The sequence below is a fragment of the Phoenix dactylifera genome, chromosome 1 (assembly GCF_009389715.1).
Source record: "Phoenix dactylifera cultivar Barhee BC4 chromosome 1, palm_55x_up_171113_PBpolish2nd_filt_p, whole genome shotgun sequence".
In the NCBI taxonomy this organism is placed as follows: domain Eukaryota; kingdom Viridiplantae; phylum Streptophyta; class Magnoliopsida; order Arecales; family Arecaceae; genus Phoenix; species Phoenix dactylifera.
This window is the reverse complement of record NC_052392.1, coordinates 20,009,673-20,033,463: the sequence shown is the minus strand read 5'-3', so window position 1 is coordinate 20,033,463 and position 23,791 is coordinate 20,009,673. Positions and strand designations below refer to the sequence as shown.

The 23,791-nt window shown below is 36.8% G+C and overlaps 1 protein-coding gene across 1 annotated transcript; it reads left to right on the top strand.

The window, feature by feature from the left end:
- Positions 1–1,029: 1,029 nt before the first annotated feature.
- LOC103701673 (probable acyl-activating enzyme 17, peroxisomal) lies at positions 1,030–20,865 on the top strand. The gene is made up of 14 exons (XM_008783828.3): positions 1,030–1,378; positions 2,565–2,694; positions 2,796–3,046; positions 5,420–5,624; positions 7,061–7,101; positions 7,190–7,312; positions 9,562–9,635; positions 10,262–10,482; positions 18,664–18,758; positions 18,938–19,154; positions 19,799–19,924; positions 20,001–20,099; positions 20,184–20,396; positions 20,502–20,865. Exons 1-14 carry the CDS (start codon positions 1,122–1,124, stop codon positions 20,610–20,612), a joined length of 2,163 nt encoding a protein of 720 aa, XP_008782050.1. The 5' UTR covers positions 1,030–1,121; the 3' UTR covers positions 20,613–20,865.
- The last annotated feature ends 2,926 nt before the right edge of the window (positions 20,866–23,791 follow it).

The window sequence follows — 23,791 nt, the reverse complement described above, 5'->3', positions numbered from 1 at the left end:
ATGCTATAATGCTTGTTGGGATTATACATTGCCAAGTATTTCATATGGTATATATTCTTCTGCCTGATCTTAGCAGCTGGCCGAAGTGATGGCCTTAGCATAAACCAAACTGCCGGACTTAGCAGCTAACTGAACCACCAACCGCAACAGTTAATCGTATTGTTAACTTCTATATTGGCCGAAATGCCAACTGGAACCATCGAGCCAATCGAAGTAGGATGGCTGGCCGGTGGCAACAAGCCATGTGTCTCCTATTCAAGTATTATTTAAAGCAATTAACGGCCATTAAAGGTATGATCACAATTCCATTAATAAAGGAGTGATTACAACTCATCCTGAGTGGATCGACTATTACTGCACGATCAATACAGTTAATATTCTCCACATACATAATGTAGGGACCATACCAAGCAATTAAGACCTACTTTTGTCTTACTCTGTAATGGACATTGATAAAAGAAATATAGTTATCAAACAACAAATAGTTTTTTATAAAAGCTCCGCAAAACGGATCCAGTGAAGTTACTGCCATAGAGCTAGTTTTGGACTTGACATCGGGCTAGGTTCGGGTGCATGCTCGAGCCAGGCTAAATAGATACTCTGAGTGAGTCTGATCCTATGGAGCTGCAACTTAAGTTCAAATTTGATCAGAATTGATTCAGGCCTAGCTCATAGCGTGACCGGAAGCCGGCCTCGAGCCGACCTGGACCCATTCCAGCCCTATCTAGCTACGAGTCTCGTATAGGTTGCGTTAAATCCGGGTCCCCATTGTCCACTCGTGAAGCAGCCCCGACGCTTCTCCATCCAGAAATCGGATAGGACTGTCACGTTAGTTGAGCTCACGAGCCGTACCAACCCAGCAACCAAAACCATCGTTTACATGGGCCTCAACCCATCTCATCTAAACTGCACCCATCAATAAATACAAACTCCAAGAGGCTTCACCTCGGCACCAAGCGACGCATCTCCCATCCAATCTTCCGAGATACACTTTTAACTAAAATGTGCTGGAGCGACAACATCCGTCCGCTGCGGCCGTCTTCTTTGGGTCCCAAGAAGCGTCCGATCCTTCTAAGACAATAGGAAAGAAAAAAGGCTGGCGCCGGTGACGGAGAAGAACAATGGCTTACGAGAGCTTGGATCGGATCACAGCCGAGAAGATCTCGGCCGTCGGCATGCCATCGGACGAAGCGGAGAGACTCCACGGTGAGCTCGCTCGGATACTCCGGGACCACGGGAACTCCGGCCCGGAGACGTGGAAGGAGATCTCGAGGCGCCTCCTGAGCCCCGATCTCCCGTTCCCCTTTCATCAGATGATGTACTACGGATCCTATGAAGGCTACGATTCCGATACTCCTCCTGCTTGGATTCCGGACAAGTGAGCTCTTTGATCCTTTGTCTCTTTCTAGAATCAACAAAAAAAATAAAAGAAAAAAAGAAAAAGAAAAAGGTATTCTTTTAAATTCTGGGGTTTTGGTTATTGCATTTCTTTTGTTCAATTATTTAATTTTGTTTATATTTGTTAAGAACATAGAAAGTATGATTTTTTTTTGACAAGATTTGATTTTGCCTTCGTTTTCTAATAAAATAAGTAAGTAGTACAAAACCATGCATAGAACTCCGAATAAAATGAATTGATATTTCTAGTTTCGTAAAGTTGCATATTTGGGATTCTTGGAGGGAAATAAGTAACTGGAGAACTTATGGTTTTGGTGTAGTTCTTTTTTAAGGTGTATTGGATGAGGGCAAGATTAAAGTAATTGTGGATGTTTCGGAATTGAATTTCTCCGTTATCCAAGAAGAGGCAGGAACTTAGAGCGATAAAAGGTAAAAGGAAGGATCAAACGTTCAAGAACAGTAGTGAATAAGGAAAAGTAGAGATTTTTCGGTTTCTTTTTGTACTTGTAGCTCTCAAACCATCAACAATTCATAATATTGTTGGGTATAGATAAAAGAATAATCTGAATTGTTATTGTCATCTGATGCTCATATAAAGGTAAAGTTGAAATTAATAATGAAAACTTAGAGGAGTGCCCGTTGATATGATTGGAAAAAAAAAACATATTGATTTGTCAGTTGATATTGATGTTTGTAGTTTCAGCTGAAATGGATTGATTCTGGCTGAAGGGAATTAGCATTTCCATGAGTTTCAGTGCTCAAATGGCTCTGACTGATACAGAAGTTCACATAGAGGAAAATCAGAAAGCCATTAAACAAATTATAAAATGGCTAGAATTGCATTTCTGGACAGAAAAAGGGAAAAAGAAAAGTTAAATGAGGACAACAAGAAGAAGAAGAGTCGAGGAAGAGCTACAAAAGAAAGTCTTTATATTCTGTGTATTAGAGCTACCAAATCCAGTACATTTGTATATATTCCGCAAGATCATTACCTCCTTGATTAAAAGCGAAGTGACATCTTGTCTATCCTTTTGCTGTTTGAACATGGCATCAAGTCATCAACAAATGAGTGTCAGTGATGTCCTCTTTAACTATCGGTTTTCTAATACTTTAGCATAAGTACATTCACTGAACAACTAATAAATTATAAAAGTGGGCAAAAACAGAGAGAGTGCAGTTTTGACAAACATTGGTCGGGTATTAGAGAGGCACGGAAAAGAGTTCCTCGGTTCAGGATACAAAGACCCAATTTCAAGCTTTTCTGACTTCCAGAAATTTTCTGTCTCAAACCCTGAGGTACTGGTCAAAGCGCCTTGATATCTTTCCTTTCCTGTGATGTGAACTTCAATTTGTTTTGCATTAGTGCTTTGGTTTACATGTAATGGTTTATTTCACAGGCTTACTGGAAAATGGTTTTTAAGGAAATGAGTATATCATTCTTCGTGCCTCCATCATGTATTTTACATGAACATACTTCTTATCCTGGAGGCCAGTGGTTACCAGGGGCTTATCTAAACTGTGCTGCCAATTGCTTGAGTTTGAGTGATAAAAGAGGCCTGGATGACACAATGATTATTTGGAGAGATGAAGGTTATGATGCTTTGCCTGTCCAGCAAATGACACTAAAGGAACTGCATGCAGAAGTCTGGTATGCTTTCGTGGTCTACATAACTATTTGCTTTAATATGGAAGTTGTTTTGCCTTATAGTAGTAGCCCGACTGTATCTTCTTCTTGTTATCATATTCTTTCGCACACTATTTCTTATTTCTTGCAGCAAATATATACTATACCTATTTGATTAGAATAGAAAAACTGATAGATGCATATTTTATTCAATGGTTAAATAAACACTAATGAAAAAAATTCTTTTTTATCCATGTTCGATGTTACTCCTTGGGTGAAGACATATTTTCTAGTAAATAATTTCTTCTAGCAATTTTACAGATTAATGTTATGATATGTCAGTGAGGAGATCCATTACTTGAATGATTTTAGTAAATGAACATTTATGTTGCGAACAAGTGTTTTAAAGTATATCTCAATATGGCTAAAAGCTTTGTTAGAAAAAGATAGATGGGTGAATCATGCATAGGGTTCAGATGCATTTACTCTCTTTTATCATTTTCCTTTTCTTTTCTTTTCTTTTTGAAAGAAGAGTTAGGGAATCCTAGCCCAATTGTATTGAAATAAATTTCAAAATTACAAAAAGAGGGGGAAGAGATATAGTTAGAACTAAGGATGGAGAAACAGTTGAGTATATATATTTAGGAAGGAGTGAAAGTAGTTGAGATATGGGATTATGAAGTAATGAATAAATTCTCCAAAAAATCAAAATTTTGAATAGACCATCGAATTCTAGTTTTTGCCAAATTGTAATGAGTTTTGAATTACCCTTTTGCTTGAAAATTTTAATCTTTTGTCAGGTTGTCATCCTTGTTCTAGAATCTCACTTCCATTCTCAGTTGCACCAGCTTTTTAATACCTGTTGTCCTGTCATTCTCTATTACTATATCCAGATAATATATGCTTATGGACATTGTTTTTGTTTTCTATTAAGAAAATGGGGGATATGTGGAAATAGGTAGGAGAAAAATACACCACATGGTTAAACTCAATCACTGAAGATCCTTCTTATTTTATCAGAATAAGCTAGAATAAGTAGGTTGTAATGATTATTAAATGCTCGTATAAGATTCCCCTCTCCCTTTTCTCAGGCATGCTTAGGTGCACTGGTATTAATCATGTGCAAGTTATTGTTTCATAGGTGAAAGCAAGTCCATTCAATTTCCTGGGTTGAAAAATCTGTGAAGTACGAATAAATGGAATGCATTGTGATCTCTAAGGATGAGAACTGTAGTTTAAATTAATGTCAATCAATTGTAATGTGGTTGACGCTGATGCTTCAAGCACTAATTACCAGTAGCATTTTTCAATCAATTGTTACATGCTTCTATAATTCGAATGCTGGATTACTAGGATATATTTCATCCTCATTTTCAAACCACAGATTGAAGTTTTGTTTGCCATGCTTGTGTTGGTTACAAAGACCAGCTCAATATGGCACCATATTATGTTATGTCAGTCATGAGTCAGGGAATCATTCACGTAACAGGGCATGATAGAATAATGTAGACTCTAGACCATTGTACAATGCACCATCTGGACAATATTGTATGTGCTGTAAGGTCTAAACTGGTGTGGTTTATACCATAAGATGCACACTTATGCTATGGCTTCTTGACCATTGCTTCAAGAAACAGCAGAAGTGAATTTATTTTTAAATCTATAGGTGTAACTCCTACTTGAGATCAACAATTGCAGAGAGGAAATCTTATCAGAGTTCATCTTCACTATTGGACCAGACAATTCTAGTTAATATATTCGTCATAGAAAATAAATAAATAAATATATATATATATATATATATATCTATATATATATATCTATATATATATATATATATCTATATCTATCTATCTATATATATATATATATATATATATATATATATATATATATATATATATATTCGTCATAGGAAACAATTAATTTATAGCTTCAATTTAGTATAAAAGAAAGCTACTAATTTAACGATCAATGTTTTTGAACACTGGATTAATTGAAACAAACATTAACATCTAGATGTGTCTTACAATGCAAGGTTGTGAGTTCGATATTGTATTTTATGTTATTTCATCTTTATATGAATGTGTCCAAAAAGCATGCTAAGGTAGTTCCTCCAGAAAAGTCATTGAATAAATTCCCTTAGTATGCTTTACTTAATGCTCTTGCACCAGTTTTTATATGATGAAAGTCAGATGATGCTTTTCTTTGGTAAGGATGGAGTGATGATGCACCTGAATTGTTAGCTAGTTCTTTTCTGATTTTCTGTCTCAGTTTCAAACCTACTCTTGCTTGCAATTAGATTAGCATCTAATAGTGCAGTGCAATCAAAAATATAACAGAAATTTGGCTTAGATGCCGATTTAGTGGCACTTACTTTGACATCTTATTTTGCAGTATGGTTGCAAATGCAATAGACACAATGGGCTTGACAAAAGGATCTGCTGTTGCAATAGATATGCCGATGACTGTGACTGCTGTGATTATCTACCTTGCTATTGTTTTAGCAGGCTACGTGGTTGTCTCGATTGCAGATAGCTTTGCTCCTACTGAAATATCAACGAGACTCAAGATTTCAAATGCAAAGGCAATTTTTACCCAGGTTGGTGCTTATTTTAGCATAGTCTACTTTTGTTGCGACTCATGTTTGAAACTTTGAATGACTCCAAGTTATGCAATCGTGTCTAAGATCTAACTCATGACATCACTGACTGAAATTTGCTTATTTTGGTGCTATTTTTACTGCAAATGAACCTATCACATAAACCACTAATTATCACAAATTTATATGCTCTTATTAAGATCATGTAGAATTAAACTATGATTGGACAGTTTTACCATGCAGGAGTGATTTCATATTCTTTTTTTCTAATATTCTCGACTAGAAAGGCACGGCTTTTCTGCTCTTCTTTAAAAGAATTAGGGTACTTGTCTGCTTTCATGTGATTTAGATCCAGTATTTGCATTTAGCCTCGTAATATTGCTGGTTGCTGCTGCAGTCACTCTTGCTTTGCTAACCAGTCCTGCATAGCATACTGGATAAGGAATTTTCAAAACTTGAGGGTGGCTTTCTAAATCCATGCATCCAATAGTTGCCTAGAAAATGTTCTCAAAGTGCAGGCATAAGAGTATAAACACAGCCTATGCATTTGCTATTTTACCTTAGCATTAATAGTGATTCTATTGCAATCTATTGCCTGAATCTGGGCGTTCATTAAGAAAAAGAACTTTTTTTCATGGAATCAGGGAAACTGTTTCAAATACAAACTAAATGAAGCACCATGAGTATTGTTTGAGGAATGAGGCTTCAGATTGTCAGTGGGAAGCTTGATTGTTCATGTTATAACAGTTGGAATTCTATATTATTCTAATTTGCAAGCAGCATTCATGATTTACTTCAATTTTTTTTCTTTCTTTTTCTTCAAGGGAATGTGAAGAGGGACCCAACCAATGAAATTATATAGGTCCATATACTTGGAGAAATGCCTCCCAAGTTTTGAAACCTGAACCTCCCCATTTGGAGGGATGCATTCACTGGGCTGTCACCTCATTCACATACCGCTGAAAATTGTTATTGCTTGATTTCAGTATGTTTGTTATGAGAGCATTTTTCAAGAGAGCACCTGTGAACCTACTTGTTGTGCAGCTTGGGACCTGTGTTAGAGAGAGTGCAAGCAATGTGGTTAGGGTTGTCGGTGTCCAATATCATGCCAGCCGTAAACGGGTGTAGCTGGTAATCTCTTACAGTATATCCTGGCCTCCTAATGAAAATAATTGCTGAAAGCTTTGAAACAACTGTGCAGCATATGTCATATCTCCTCGTGAAAATAATTGCTGGAAGCTTTGAAACAACTGTACGGCATAAATATGTCTTCTGCTTTCTACTATGCTATCTTTAAATTCTGTTCTTGTTAAGATATTTGAACATAAGTGGTACCTCCGTTTACACTATGTTTTCAATATAGTGCATCTGTATAGCACTTTAATGTGTTGTGCATGCCAATCTGTTATTTACCGCTCTTTCTTTTCTTTTGCCAGGATTTTATCATTCGCGGCGAGAAGAAACTTCCCTTATACAGGTGATGTTAATGATTTTCATGGTGGAAGTGTAAGATTTGCTTGTCCTTGCAAATGCATTTTCTCATGTTTTAACTTTGGTTGTTACAGTAGAGTTATTGATGCTGATGCTCCTTTAGCAATTGTGGTCCCTACAAGAGGCTCCTCCATCAAGGGATTACGTGATGCTGATATATCTTGGCATGATTTCTTGGGAAGAGTGAAGCATACCAAGTATGATATCTTCTGTGTATGTTTTTTCTTTTCTCTTTCCTTTTTAAATATATGAATATACTGAAGCTCCTTATACTATCAGTCTTGGAATGCCTTGAAATCTATTTTGCTAGCTTGTCTGCATAGCGGCTGTATAAATATTATATATGAATATTTTGGAAAATTTTGAATTTTAAAACAAGAGGTCAAGATAAAGTGAAGCCATTCAAATTCTCATATCATGTGAAGACACTCTAGTTAATCAGAATACTGTTTTGTTATAGATTATGTATGCATATATAATTTTGCAATGCATGTGCGCAGTACCTTTATGATTTGCAAAAGAAATTTCTCCATCTAAAGGAGCTATATGTTATGTGAGATCAGAGGTTGCATAGTAAAAACAAATTCATGAGGGGTCTGTGAGGGCAATGAGAAAGGGAATCTATGGTTGACTGATTAGAAAGGAAAGCTGGAATTAAGGGTATAAGAGGAAGGAAGAATCCATGTTATTAAAAGCCTCGCTGGCATGCAGAGTAGCTTTACGCATGGTGTCTTTTTGTCCTCCACGAAACCTATCAATGCTTATTCATGCTCCTATAGCGTCGACAAACAATCCTCCAAGAATTTGAAAGCAATATGTACCAAGGAAGAATCTCTTATCAATATTATTATGACTGTAAAATTGGGTACAGGGCCTGTAATTTTTATAGGCTCTAGGGCTTTCAAACTGACATGGCACTTGTTAAGGCCTTAGAACTCCTAATAAACAAGACTCCAGAAATCACATTTTTCAGCCTGAATGATTATCTTTATGGGCAAATTGGCAAGATCATAACATCCAACAGTTCAGAATCTTCAGTGACATGACTTTAACTTCCTCCATTCTCCAACTTGTGTGATTCATGAGCTGTTGGGAAACTTGTTAGGTAAAGTATCTAATGACTCTTTTCCTGCCTCTTGATTGAATTTGATGATATGATCTTTTTTAAGCTGCTTGCCCATAGACATTTATGAAAATGTCAACTCCTAATCAGGCTGGGACTTTGATTCAACTTTCTAAGTTATAGACAATACCCAGGATCATGAGCAGTCAGCATCATATCAACTTGGTGCTTTCTGGGACACTTCAGTTACAGAGTCTTTCTGCAATTCCAGCTTCATTGGTTTTGATTGGGTAGGAGTCAGATTGCAATCTGATGCAAAGTCCTCTAGTGTCTGGATCATGAGTCAGGCCTGAAGCCAGTGTGGATACCACCAATGTTGCGTCCACACTGGTTATTTAGTGGACATTTTAATTGGATGTTTGATTGCTAGATGTTGGATATTTGATGGAAGCCTACATGATGTTAAATGCTTTCTGACATGGGGTACTCCTATATTGCACTTTTCTGTAAATAGCTGAAGCTCAGGATCCTTTACTGGCCATTTAGTGACCATCTGGCATGAGCTTTGATGGGCACCGCATGATGTCTTTCAAGTAACTGATGCACATCAACTAATTTGAAATGGTGAGTTGGACTCCTAGCATATGAAGTGGGAGCTATGCAGACTCTGCTTAGTCTATCTTCTTGACCTCTTCATGTGGATATTCTTGGAGGTTTTCTTCCTTTCTGCATTATTTGAAGCTTTTTCATGTCTTCCATGCAACTGGATAATCTTTTAGCCATTAAGGACAAACAAATAAGCTACATTTTATTCTTAGGAAGTTACAGAGCAATCAAACAACCACAACTGCTCTAGGAGGTGGGTTTGGGTATAATCAAGAGGATACAGTAAGCCTTTTTCATTTTCTTTCTTACATTAAGTCCACATAGAAATAGTCCTCTATTCCATGTGGAAATGGTTCTTCTGTTCAATGGATCACCAAATTCTAAAATAGTGCTTCAATTTCACTTCAGATTCACATAAAGTATGTATTATGTACACAAAAATTACAGAGAAATAAAGTATGAGGGTATGAAGATGCATATTACTAATCTGAAACTTATAGTTTGTTCTGTTAAATGTGATTTAATATTCAAATAACTATTTTTTTTCTTAAAAGATCATAAAAGAAAGCTGTTAGTATATATTGGGGGATCATTTGTTATCATCCTTGGAACCAACTCTATTCCTTAAAAAATTATTAGAGATTGAGATTATCTGTTTATGTATAAGTAGCTAATAGTGGGTCCACATGTGAGTATATATTCAGCTGTATTTTATGGAATGATTGGATACTAATGTTCAGAAAGTTCTCAATTTGTATTATTATATTGAAATTGCAGAGCGAATGATTATATTGCAGTTGAACAATCTATAGAGGCATTCACAAACATCCTTTTTTCATCTGGAACTACAGGTGACATTCGTGGCCCTTAGTAACTAAAAGTTCTGCTTTTGCATCCTGTTGATACATATAGTTCCTCATAGAAGTCATGGTTCTAGTGATGTTACTATGGTTATGTGATGGCGATATCCTACGACCTTTAAACCATTGATACGTTGCAAAAAAACACTACTATCAAAAATTTAAAAAGTCATAAGCCTTTTTTAAGTTAGAATATTGTGAATAATGAGCGGTTGAGGGCAAGCTATTAGAACGGCATGTAGTGACATAACAGAAAATTAACGGTCGCACTAACCATTAAATGATGATGTATTGACAGTCTTAAAGCATATAAAGCAGTCATTTAAATACAATATTTGTGCACATCTGTGCAGATTAGGACATTCAGTTGTAGGTAACTATAACAACTCTTAGGAGTTCTATCTCCCTAAGTTAGCATGTCTAAGTTTCTCATCAAAAGAGACTTTTAAGTTGACCCTGAGCTATTTCTAGACCAATATTATCACCCAAAAATTGGATATCCATTTTGTCTTGATGGATCCACCAGATTAAGTTTGCCTTTGCTTAGAAATTTATGATTTTGCACATCATTTCCAACCTTTGCAAATGAATTACTCTCTCTGATTACTTGTGTGCAGGAGAACCAAAAGCAATTCCATGGACACATGCAACTCCTCTCAAGGCTGCTGCTGACGCATGGTCTCATATGGATATTCGTAAAGGAGATGTTGTTGCATGGCCTACTAATCTTGGTTGGATGATGGGTCCCTGGCTTGTTTATGCTACTTTACTAAATGGAGCTTCAATGGCACTGTACAATGGCTCCCCCCTTGGTTCAGGGTTTGCAAAGTTTGTACAGGTACTATTAGCTTTGCTCGTATAAGTTTTTTATTTCATATGTATCTAAGAAAATCTTGCTTTTGATCCCTTCAAGTTTTTTCCCCCATACGGACAATTCAAGGATCTAAACAATCAATTTTTATCATTGAAAAATCATGCTTCTGTGGACATAATTTCACACACAAAATTCTGTTTCCTTCTGAAAACAGTGGAAGAGGCTGTCTAACAAAATCTAGTAATTATTTGCTAACAAGTGTTCAAATTATGCCAACCTTAATTCATGGCTTTTCTTTTAAAAGAACAAGCTATGAGTTTGTCATGAATAATTTCATGAGTGCCAGCAGTCCTTTCAATTAGCTGTATTGTAAGAATCCTTCATGACTCATGAGTACAATGGGAGACATACCCAAGCATGAAGCAGTAGCTATCCTCCTCCCGGATGATGTTCATCTTTGATTTCCATTTCTTCCTCAATGAGTTAAATAAGGCTTTACTTTTCTCCTTCCCTCCTCAATGTCCTAAATAAGGCTCAGAATACCCAAACAAATAAACAAATGTTTGAAATTTCAAAGCTGTTATTTCTATGGTGCTTAGGAAAATTATTCATTCAGAGACAAGAGTTTGTTTTCTCCTGAAAGAGTGTATCATCTATATGCAAACATAAATCTGTGTATATAACATTGATTGCATGATTTATTATGGGCCTGCTTGGTTCCAGGTTTTACTGAAATGAGCTTACACATTCTAAAATAATGGCCTTTTATTGGCAAATGTATAGAACACATGTTTGATTACTTTCCACAAAACCTGTCTTGGCAAAGCAGGTAGGTCATAAAACATTTAAAATGAGTTTCAAGAGAAACATGCTTGCCATTTTTACATAAAATCTTACTTAAAAAGAGGGTTTATGATAACTGCATTAACAGAGTAAAAAACAATTTTACAATATGCAGAGGAAATCAAGGTTTTAAATGTTGGCAGGAAGGCAGGGCATCCCACCATCCCATGTGTCGGGATAGTGTCTTAGAGTGTTGGGATAAGTCAGGAAATGGACTAGGATGGGATGAGACATCCAATGTCCTGAGTGTGGGCATGTGGGGGACAAACATCCTGTTCCATAGAAAAACCAAGACACCCCATCCTGCGGACTTAAAATCTTGGGGGGAATGATCACATTACTAAAAATAATCCAATTACTAAACATAGTCACCTTACAATGGCCTTAATTTCCTGTATTATCATTCTTGTCTTCTTCTCTGACTATTTTTTAAATATTTTTATTGATTAATTAGTTTATTAAGATATGGGTTCTTTTAATTAATTTTTTTCAAGTTTCTGCTTAGAAGTTCCCAATACTAAAGGATTGCCAAGTATATGTACCTGGAAATTTACATAGAGGATATTCAGGAGCTTTCCCCAAGTTTGCAACAGTTTAATCTTGGTTTTTTTTTTTTTTCAGATTGTAGCATGATATGTTACATTATTGTTCTATATTTCAAGACAGACATGCAAGTATGCATATCTGCATGTGCATGCTTATTCCTTATTCTGATATCTTGGTATTCCAGCACCTTTAATTGGTGGCCTTGACATCCCTACCAATTTCTATGTGACATAGTATTTCTCTTGTATTAGTGTACTGTAAGTCTTGAAGGCAATTTTGGTTTGATCAAAGAAACTATTCTCTGAAATGGGTATCACCTACTTCTACAGATCTTGTCTTTCGTAGTTCACCATTTTACTCTCTTTTAGGAACTTCTCCTTGTCCTTTTCCTCATTGGTGACCCTTGTTTTTTCTAAAGCAGCAGTCATATGATCATCACAAATTCATTCTCTGTACAAAGCATTGCCAGTTATTCTCTCTGTCTGTTTGTCTCTCTCTCTCTCTCTCTCTCTCTCTCTCTTTCTCTCTCAGTGGTATGCATGGTGTAAGTAAAATGAAAATTGTTTGTTTTCATCGTTTCAACAAGCAAGTCTCCTTTTTCTTGAGGTAAGTGGGTGGTTCTTGATAGTATTTTGTCTCACCTCTTCATTGGTATGTGACAGACCTAAAATATCCCCAATTTTTTATAATTGTTTCAGGAAATTGCCCATAATCTTTTTCCCTATCAAACATGATATTCAATTTTCATAAGACCCATGCCTTTGTACCAAAAAAGGCTCCATTTTTTTTTCACTTCATGACTGCGCCACCCAGTTTTCCAAAAAAAATATTTTTCCTCAAGTCTTCTTACTTTTCTGCTTCAATCCAAATATTATTTCTCATATACTCTTGTTCAAAGTTCAACAGCCTGTTATATTAATCTGTATTTCAGCTGCAACAGTTAACTCCAGTTTTTACACTTCTCTGGAATTCTTTTCCATAACAATATGAGAAGAGGATGATGTTCATGATCATGATGAATTCTCTTTTGTCCTTCCCAACTCTCTTGCCAGATCAATTTAACTTGAATTCCTCATGATATCTTGAATTTGTTTGAAGAGTTATCTTGCCGTATTTATGCAGTAGAAAGGTATTATTTTATCTGATCATATATTATAGCAAGGTCCGCCGAACTTGTACCGGGGCTCATATCGGTCGGTGGGCGAGTCATTACGATACCGGTTTGGTACTGTATTGACATAAGGCGCGCTTGGGCATGTCAATTCAGAACCAGCACGTCCAATTTTTTTTTAAAGTTTTTCAAGTTTGATTAATTGGTAATCAATTTTTTTAATTTTTTCAATAATTTTAATTACGATTTGATGGTTTTTGATGTTTTTGATATTTCTATGATCTCGGTATAATCTAAATGATGCATCTTGTTGTTTTAAAGTAATACAAAACATAAAATCATTAGTAAGATGTTGCATGCTATAAGAATCCATATGAAATATCCTAAAATTAACAAGTGAGGTAGAAAATATAAAATAATACAATCAATTACATATATTTAAAGTACAACATACATATTGATATCTAAAATTTCGTCGAGTGGTGCTGCCTCTCATAGATATCCGAATCATTAGCATAGTCAGGAGGCACATCAGCCCAAATTAATACAATCAATTACATATATTTAAAGTACAACATGCATATTGATATCTAAAATTTCGTCGAGTGGTGATGCCTCTTATAGATATCCGAATTATTAGTATAGTCAGAAGGCACATCAGCCCACCCCTCTAATCAAGCGGCATTGTAGTCTTATATGTTCATCCCATAAGGAATGCCGCTCTGGGTTATATCACTCTCGGATCTCTCGCCGAAGCTCTAGCTCCGAGAGGTATCCTCTGGCTCATAATATGGTTGTGGATGGTCATAGGCTGGCTGTGGTTATGGATAGGGTAGTAACCATCGGAAGACGATACCTCAGATGCACCATATCCATATTCGTGTTCATATGGGTCATAGGCTGGCTGTGGCTACAGATAATAGGATCCAATATATGAGTTGGAATCTGATACGTTTATGGATCCTACTCCACGTACGAGGTCATCTGCAGCTACAGTGTGTTCTCCTAAATGACCTCGAGGAGCCCATCTCCTATATACAATCATATCCTCGCGGGCTCTACCAAATCGTGCATCGTGGTCTCTATCCTATGTAGCATGTATAAACTGGGACTCACCGATGAATCAAATTCCACCCCACGACTGTCTCATGTCCACTTTCTGGTCAACAGATCCATGACCATTATCCTCCACACTCTCCTTGGGGGCTACATGTGCCTTTTCTTTTTTTTTTTGGGTGTGTTAAGCAACTGCATGCTTATCCTTCATGCTACTCTACCTGCTTACCCTTCGTGCCCCTCTGTCTAGCAATGTTGGGAGGATGGATGTCGCTTTCGTGACCGAGTCGACCGGATAGCGTGGTGGCCTCGTCTAAGCATCTCTCGATCATATTTCTAAAAGAATGTTTCAGACAAGGAGGGATGTGATGACCGGCTCCCCAGTGACCCCTATGGTTGTGGCTGATCAGCTAGAAGGATGCATGGAATGTTGCGATCTACTTATTGTCTTGCATCGATTATAATCTCACTAGCTACAAAATTGGCCGATTGTGGAGACGATCCTTGCTTATCAAGCTCCGGCTCCTATTCCTGGCCCATAATTCATCTGATCATAGGATCATCCTTATCGTTAACAAAAGCATTATGAATCAGATCTGTGTACTTTAGTTCTACTTCCTCCTAAATGCACTTTAGCCTTAATCTCAAATTGTAGTGAATATATATAAGATCATTGAAGCACTCCTGTCTTAGACGGTTCCTCTGTTTGCATGGATTAGGGCGAAGATGGACCAGTGCGCTCAGCCACTCGGACAAACTAAAATGAATCCGCCATTCAGCTGCAAAACATTGAAGAAAATTATATATGAGATAGTATCATATTAGTAACCATCTAACGCCAGGTAATAGTTATTGTTGATGTGTAAAATATCTGGATTTATATTTTTCTTATTTACGACAGCTGCTGAGACTCCAACGCTGTCAGTGCCCTCTCTAAATATTTTGGTCTGTGAAAAAGAAACGTGCTATAATATGTTAATAATTGTAGATAGTAGTTAACTTACGCATGCCACTTAAATTAACTTACCTCTTCTAAACATAGGACCGCGACTTTTAGATCAGGATCCATCTTGTAAATCATATTACGTAAAGCGGCCAGAAGTTCGACATCTATATCGATTTCAGGTACTGTGTACTGAAACTTCGGGTTTAGGTAGTATGCTACAGATATAATTCATAATTGTCTTAGTAAAATTGTACAAATATAGGAGTAATCTAATTTTCAATGTTCTTGCTTACCTGCTAGATGCAAGTTCCTACCCATCTGGTAGTCCCACCGCCACTCAATGATACAGATATACTCCTAGGCATACGTCGAATCTGCCTCCTTGATTTGAATCTGTCCCCTCCATTATATGATACAAGAAGCCCATTTGGGGGTATCTCTTGTTGTTCACGATCCGAAGCATTTCATACAATGGTTTAATAGCCTTCGCTATCTTCTCGGCCCGCTGCTAGAATGTTTGCCTTGTCCCTAAGTCCTCGATAGTGCCGGCTCTCGCAAATCTACTTTTCTGCTACTTAGGACTGACAAACATCTGATGTAGGCTGCTTTCCTCTCAAGAAAGCTATGTGCAACATAGTTGGTAGCAAACCATATCACTCTATCTTAAGATCTTTTCCCCTACATACCTCCTCATCAGTGATAGGACCCATGGATGGTTATAAATATATCTGGTGATGGTTTAGGCTGTCTCCACTGTCTGTTGCACTCTATGAATCTTCGCCATGTCCATCAACATGAGGTCAATACAATATGCAACACATGAGGTCCAAAAAATATGTGGGTACCGCTTCATCAGGATCTCTCTGGCGGCCTTATATTATGGCCCATTATCAGTGATGACCTGCATGACATTCTCCTCTCCAAATTTGATCAATCATCTCCTCTATCTATCAGAGGATGTATATGGCGTCGTGCGCCTAATCGGAAGCATCAACCGATTTATGAAAAGTCTTCGTATCACAATGTGTCAACAAGTTGATAATGCTTCGTCTAGTAGGACTGGTCCAACCATCACACATCACCGTCAGTCCATATGTGAGCTACTTGCTCTTGTATGAGGCAATTTCACTTCTCTTGCTTCTCAATATTATGAGCTTATTGAGAAGCTCATCGTAGATGTCCTTCGGTCTTGGAGGATCTACACCGGGACTGGCAGCCTGTATAGAGAAAATGATAGACCTATATCGAGAAGCTCATCGTAGATGTTCTTCGGTGTTGGAGGATCTACACTGGGACTGGCAGTCTGTATAGAGAAAATGGTAGACCTATAGTACGTATTGTCTGTTCCATTTGCTGGAATGTGGCTAAAGTAAAATCAGGATCCAATAGCTCGCCATATATCCTTCTTCTTATTCTTCTTTAGTATTGTGTCAACCCTCTGCTGCTTGAAATCCTTGTCGAGGAAGGCATGTGGATCTAAATCATGGATGGTGACTCCTAGTGGAATCTTCTTGGAAGACTTCTTTCTACTACCAAAAGATCCCAACATAGATGCAATACGTCCACCGCCTCTGTTGATAGCCTCCCTAATTGGGGAGGTTTTTCTGAACTCTGAATTTGCCCTGCTGCTCGTAGAACCGGAGCCCGATTCGCAGTATGAGGGCCCAAATCGAGCTTTATGTCTGGCCACCTCATCCTGCTACCACTGAACATCCAGGCTTGCCTGAGTGATAGCCTGGATCTGTCTCTCCTCGTCATCTGAAGCGAATGCCTCCTCTGACTTTCTAGAGTGATAGGAAGGTGGTTCTACCATTCGTCGGTGCACCTCCACTTTCTTCTTGGAAACCATCTCCTTTGCTGCTTTCAAAACAGCGAAGTGTTTCTCCATCAGCTGTCGAACCTCTTGTGGGCACGTCTGACATATAGATACATCGAGGTAACCACCAACTAAGTGCTGCTTCAACTTGGTTGTTTCTCCCTTTTTGAACTCTGTGTTGCACCAATTGCACTTTCAATGGTGTCGACTCGAGAGCATTTGCTCATGATCTCAAATGATGTCGCGCTCTGGTCTCTTTTTTTATTGATGGTTCTATTCTTACAGATTTATCAAGTACGTTAGTTTATCAATTATTTAAAAATAGATTTTTTTAGGATTAAGATAATATTTTTTTACTTCAAAAAATACATCTTATTTACCTAATATATAGTACTAATTTTTTATATTATATATATATTAATAATTTTTAAATTTAAAAAATATTTAAATACCATAATTTTAGAAAAATATGTTTTTTACTTCAGAAAATACTTGTGAAATATGTATTACATACTACTAATTTTTCATCATTTTTGGTATTAATTTTATATTTTTAATTATTTTTAAATTTAAAAATATTTTTTAATATAAATATTTAAAAAAATAATTTGAGCAAGAATTCATGTAGAAAAATATAATTGATGATACATATATTTTTCTAAGTATGTGCGCATGCATCAAAGGCTACTTCTTTCTCGATTTTTTTTAAATTTAGGCCGAGGCTACTATATGCAAGATCGCATCAAAATTCGAATAAATAGACACCAAATTTAGCTAGAGAGTAGCTTGCATGTCCCTAAATACTCTTCTGATTTTACAGTTTATATTTTAATTTTATTTTTTAAAATCTAAAAATATATTTTTAATTTTTAAAATTATATATAAGCTAAAAATTAAAATTTTTTATTTTATCATGTAGATCATTCATAGATCTACAACATATCATAAAATCAAATCCAAATCAAAAATTTTGGTATGATGTCTCTTATTTTGCAAATGTTAAGGTATTTTTTGGCCTAAAAAAAGAGAGAAAATGAGATAGGAGAGAGGAAGCATCCCTTATTTAGGGTTGGATTTTTCTTCAATTGTGTTGAATCAGTGTATTTTTCGTCGTAGAAAAACGAGAGGGGAAGTATTCAGATAGGTTGGAAAGGCCTGAGAAACTTCTCGGGCCTTTCCAATCAACCTTTAAAACAAAGGGAAGAAAGGTTGGGGGGGGGGGGGGGGGGTCAGTCCAACTCGGTGCGAACCAGACGGTTCGCATCAGTTCCGCACGGAACCGGCCGGTTCAAACCGAGTTCGGGCAGTTCGCGACCGGTTCCGGTTAGTTTCTATCGGTTCGGAACCGGTTCCGGCTGGTTCCTATTGGTTCGAAACGGATTCTGGCCAGTTCTGAGCTGGTTCCGAAAAGAAGAGATGAACCGACCCGGTCCCCCACCGGGTCGGCTTGCTACAGGCTGAACCGGGCAGTTCGGCCCGGTTTGGCGGACTTTGCATTATAGTGTTACAAAAGCCTTGACCAATGAGATATGTGGTCTCCATTTGCTTAATTGTTGCATCTTGGTAAAGGTTTCTTGGTAAATGGTTCTGTTCTCTCAATTACTCACAGTGACATGTTTCCATTCTGAATCATTTCATTAATTTGGATGCAAAGCATTTGTTTGATGTGAAAACAAATTTGGTCCCTAAAATTCTCTGTTTGGGTGTCATTTGTGCATCTTATACTCGGAGACTGTTATAATCATGCAAAACATTATTGGTAGACATGTTCTGTGCTGTCTGTATTGACTCGTGAATGGTCTAAGGAACATATCAATTTTAAGGCTATTGCATTTGTCTTTCATAATTAAAGTTATTGTGAACTAATTAGTACTCTAAAATATCCAGGATGCTAAGGTAACTATGCTTGGTGTAGTTCCAAGTGTTGTCCGTGCGTGGAAAGATTCATGTTGCACTGCCGGCCTTGATTGGTCGACCATTCGGTAAGATCAATTTCTGGATTATCCTGCTATTCTTGTTTATGTCCTTTCTGTTATAAAGTAATAGAAATGGTGATATATCCAATGTCCGTCTGATTCCTAAATGAAGAAATGTTCTACATCACTATGCAGAATGAGTTTGTCAGCATTTTTATTTTCACTCGAATTATGATAATATGTAGATGCTTCAGCTCCACTGGGGAGGCATCTAGTGTAGATGAGTATCTATGGCTGATGGGAAGAGCTCACTACAAGCCTGTCATTGAGTACTGTGGTGGTACAGAGATTGGAGGTGGATTTATCTGTGGATCATTGTTGCAGTCTCAAGCATTGGCTGCATTCAGTACACCGGCTATGGGTTGCACCTTATTTATCCTTGATGGCAATGGAATTCCACTAGTAAGTATAATTTTAAGTTTCTACTCATGATATGAAACTTTCATAATTTTGTACAAGTTCATCTCGAATTCTCAATAGTTGTGGCATCTGGAATAGCTCGGAAATAGGAGCATGCAACTGTTATACACACAAATGCGCATAAGGACATAAATGCCCTCCCTGCACCTGCCTGTGGATCACAAGCCTCTTATGGCCTCTATTCCAGTTCAATGAAGGGATGATATCCTGCATAATGAGCAGCCCCTGTATCCAATATTTGTGTTTTTGTAATTGATATGGAACTCCATTGCCTAAGTACAAGATAAATATAGCCAATCCCATCACCCTGGATTGAGAATTATAACTGAGCAGGGAGGGATTCACCCCAATCATCCTTACCTTGGTGCAACCAATAACCTGCCTTTCTGCCAACCAATCAGCTGGCTGGTTCCCTCTTATATCTAATTTTTCACCTAGCAGATTATCTGCAACTGATCATCCTGTTGCCAAAGAGGGGCCTCCAATCTCCAAATTGAGTCAACAGATGCCTTACAAAGTTACAAGAAAATGCTGATGGCAATGATTAATGGCTATCTGCTGTAAAGATATTAACTGGGTTAGTCGTGGCATTAATAACTCCTGATTATCTTTGCTTTCAATAACAGCCACAAAGCAAAGCTGGCACTGGAGAGCTAGCCCTTGATCCCACCATGTTTGGAGCATCAACAATGTTATTAAATGCTGATCACTACGATGTCTACTTCAAAGGCATGCCGGTTTACAATGGCAGGGTAAGCATTTCTTTCACACTTTTAATTTGTAATAATGCAACCAATTGATATGTTCTAATCTAGTTTGGCAATGCAGCACCTTCGAAGGCATGGAGATGAATTTGAGCGTACTCCTGAAGGATACTATAGGGCACATGGTCGTGCAGATGACACGATGAATCTTGGTGGCATTAAGGTAAAGAATCATAGCAAGTGATTTTAAATCAAGAGTCATGACTTAAGCATTCTAACCAAATTGTCATAATTGGTTCATGCTCAGGTAAGTTCCATCGAGATTGAGCGTATCTGCAATGGAGTTAATGATGCTATCCTAGAGACAGCTGCAGTTGGGGTGCCACCTTCTGGAGGTGGACCTGAGCAGTTAATTGTAGCTGTTGTCTTCAGAGATCAAGATTTTGTAGAAGAAACTTTAGACCAGCTAAAATTAGCATTCAATTCTGCACTGCAGAAGAAATTGAACCCTCTATTTAAGGTATTATGTTTTGTTTGCTGGATATTGTTCCATTTTTCCCATTTTGGAAGCATTTCTGCAGAGATCTAACTAAATATTCTCTCATATTATTCTGCCTCTATGCAGGTTTCATCTGTTGTGGCTGTCCCATCTCTTCCTCGAACTGCTTCGAATAAAGTCATGAGAAGAGTTTTGCGGAAGCAATTATCCCAACGTAGAGAACGTGCCAAGTTCTAAATCATTAAGGGCTTGTCCATCAAAGAATTAAGAGCATCTAATTTCTTCATGACTGTCCACCTTCTTGTGAAAAATTTGCCGATCTTGGATCTCCATATTGTTTGTTGTTTTCTGTTTGTTGCCTTGTGTCCTCTATCATAAATATTTGTAATACCTTCTTCAGAGGAATTATAGTTAGTCCACTCCAATATATCTTTTAATTAAAATTGTAAAACCTTCAATGCCGAATTATTAAAGCATAATTTAGTAATAATGGCAATTCAACCAGAATCCGACATGCCAAATCATATAGGTCAAATATATTAAACTGTTCTCTGTAGCGTTATCGGGTATAACTTATAGAACTGTGCACTGCCAAGCATGCCTTCATTTTATTCATAATTTAAGAGAAAAGACAATGTTGGATTAATATCAATTTAGCATGCAACTCTATTGATATGTTTGAGTAGAGCAAGTAGAAATTATAGCATCATTATATGGACGGGAATGGGCTCTTTATCTGGCCTGCTTCCAAGCAAATTTTATCTCCTACTTTAGTCCTAATCCAGCACTTAGATACTTAATCTTGCTTTCCTTTTTTATTTAATGAGATTGATAGTCTTTGAATACTTCATATTTATCATCATAAGTACGTGTTAATTAAAAATTAGTGTTAATTATAGAGGGTATTTTAGATATTTTGCTAGGTAAGTGTCCTACCAAAATCTGGAGAACCAAAATCAGGATTGTTTGCTTTTAAGAGTGCTATGGATATCCTGACGCGGCGAGGAGTTGTAATATTAAGGTTATACAAGGAGTCATATGTAAAAATGTGAGTACTGTCAAATATCAGCATACAAATTACATTTACTCTGCTATGGGACGTAAATATCTCATAAAAGTTTATTATTGTTATAGAATAATAATATGTGTAAATCAGGTAAGACATTTTATATTAAGATCAAACAATGTCACGTCGGTATAGATATTGCCGACATTAGCTAAACTTGGCAATATTTTTTTATATTTAAATCTGGACATTACCAAAAAGGTTCTTAGACAAAAGAGTATTTAATTTTAGTACATGGTTAGCCGATTCTAGGGGTGCAAATAGGTTGGCTTGGATCGGGTCATAAGTGATCCCGATCAGATCCGATTTCTTGTTTCGATTCTAATATTGAACCCAAACCCAACCCAATAGAATATTGGGTCGGGTCCATGGCTAAAATTTTTGATCCAATGGGTCATTTGGATCGGGACCATGTATAACCTAGCCCAAACCCAAAAAACTTGGGTCCAGGTCAGGTCCGAATTAGGATTGGGTTGGATCCCTATACTTGTCATTCTCTGTAGTTAGTTTTTTTTAAGCCTTAATGTAAAATTTATGGCATGTAACAATACATAAAGACGGTCTCTTCCGTTCCTCTTGTCCCTAAATATAAGAAAAGATTAGAGAAATAGCGAGTTAGGGACCCTTAAACACCCCGTGGGCCTTAACGGTGTACCAGGTTCGGGTCGGGTCGAGTCAGATCGAGGCGGGTTAGAATTTAATAAATCTAGACCTGACCTAAAAAATGGAACGAGTCTAATTTTAGAACCCGACCCGACCCCATGGATCCTTTAAATCGGGTTAGATTGAGTCTAAGCGGGTCGGGTCGGGTCGAGTTGGGTCATGGATCAACCCGACCATTTGCAGCCCTAGCCGATTCCAATTCAAACTCAGGAATACATTTTAACAGACAAGTCCTAATGGAACACAAATATTACCTAATGTTTTAGGTAAACCGTCCCAAAGTCATTGGCATGGACTATATATATAGCACATGATGAAATCTTACCTTTTGTATGAATTTGCAAATACTCTTCTGTATATCTAATTGATGCAATATTAACTATGTGTTTGTCGCATTGTTGCAATGTGGCACACCCTTCTCCCAATTGGGATTAGAATTAGTCGAAGGTGCATGTGTCTGCTTGTCTGCCGATATGGAGGCCAAGATTAAGAGCATATTGAACAATAAAAAATAATATAACAAATTAGTTTTATAAATGCCACACCCCAAATTCGGGATATAATATGGCCTTGCTATCCAGAGGTACAACCCACGATAACACGAAGCTAAATATTTCATTTAACTTTCAAATTCATCTCAAACAAAGTATAATAAATAAAAGTCAAATTTCATTATCCATTAAATGCAATTAATACTGGTTCAGAGCATCTAAATCCAAACATAAATACCAAATCCATAATTCTCAATATTCAAAAAATTATTAAGTACAAATTCATAGTCAATTTAAAATACTAAAGTTCTTCTACAAAATCATCATGCTTGCTAGTACGAACTCCAAGCCTAGACCATCTTTTGTTCCTATCGACCCTATTCGTCTGATGAGAGAAAAATAAAAATAGAGATATATGAGTAACATGGCTCAGTAAGTAAATATTACATTACCTTATCGGATTAGGCAATAATTTTTCCATGTCAGCGCATTATTAAAAAAAAATAACGGGTATCAAAAAAATAAAGCATTTTATAGTACAATATATCAAAACAAGTCATAAAGCAAATCATGCATGAACAAATCATCCATCTTCCAAAAACATAGTTCCAAGTTTATATTGCAAATAAATTCGTAAATCATTCTTCATGCTATTTAACCCTATCACGAATCAAAACATTGCTCACAAATATTTGTACTATGGTCACTATAACCCGTGATAGGGTCATTTCATAATCAACAAGATATCATAGTTCATATTCGTTACCACTTTAATCCGTTGGTAGAGGACCATTTTTGTTAGATACTAGCTCCAGGGTATCGTTTTTTTCAATTTTAGGAATCATACATAGCTATATGAGAGCTTTTAGAAAACTTATATCTTTTTCTTAAAACATACGCATAAATAGATGAAAAACACTAAATGGTATGATCAGATTCATATTTCATAATAAAGTTATTTTCATTAAAACATTCATGGAACTATTTTTTCATAATAAAGCATGATTTTCATAATATATATGCTGATACATAATTTTAAGAAAACATGACATCTTTGTTGGCAATATTATATGCATGAAAAATATGATAATTTGAAAAACAATAAGGAGTGTGAGATCTACTTACCTATTTTGTTTTAGACTGTCAGACTTTGCTAGGCGACTCCGCTAGACCTATTTGAAATATTAATAATAAAA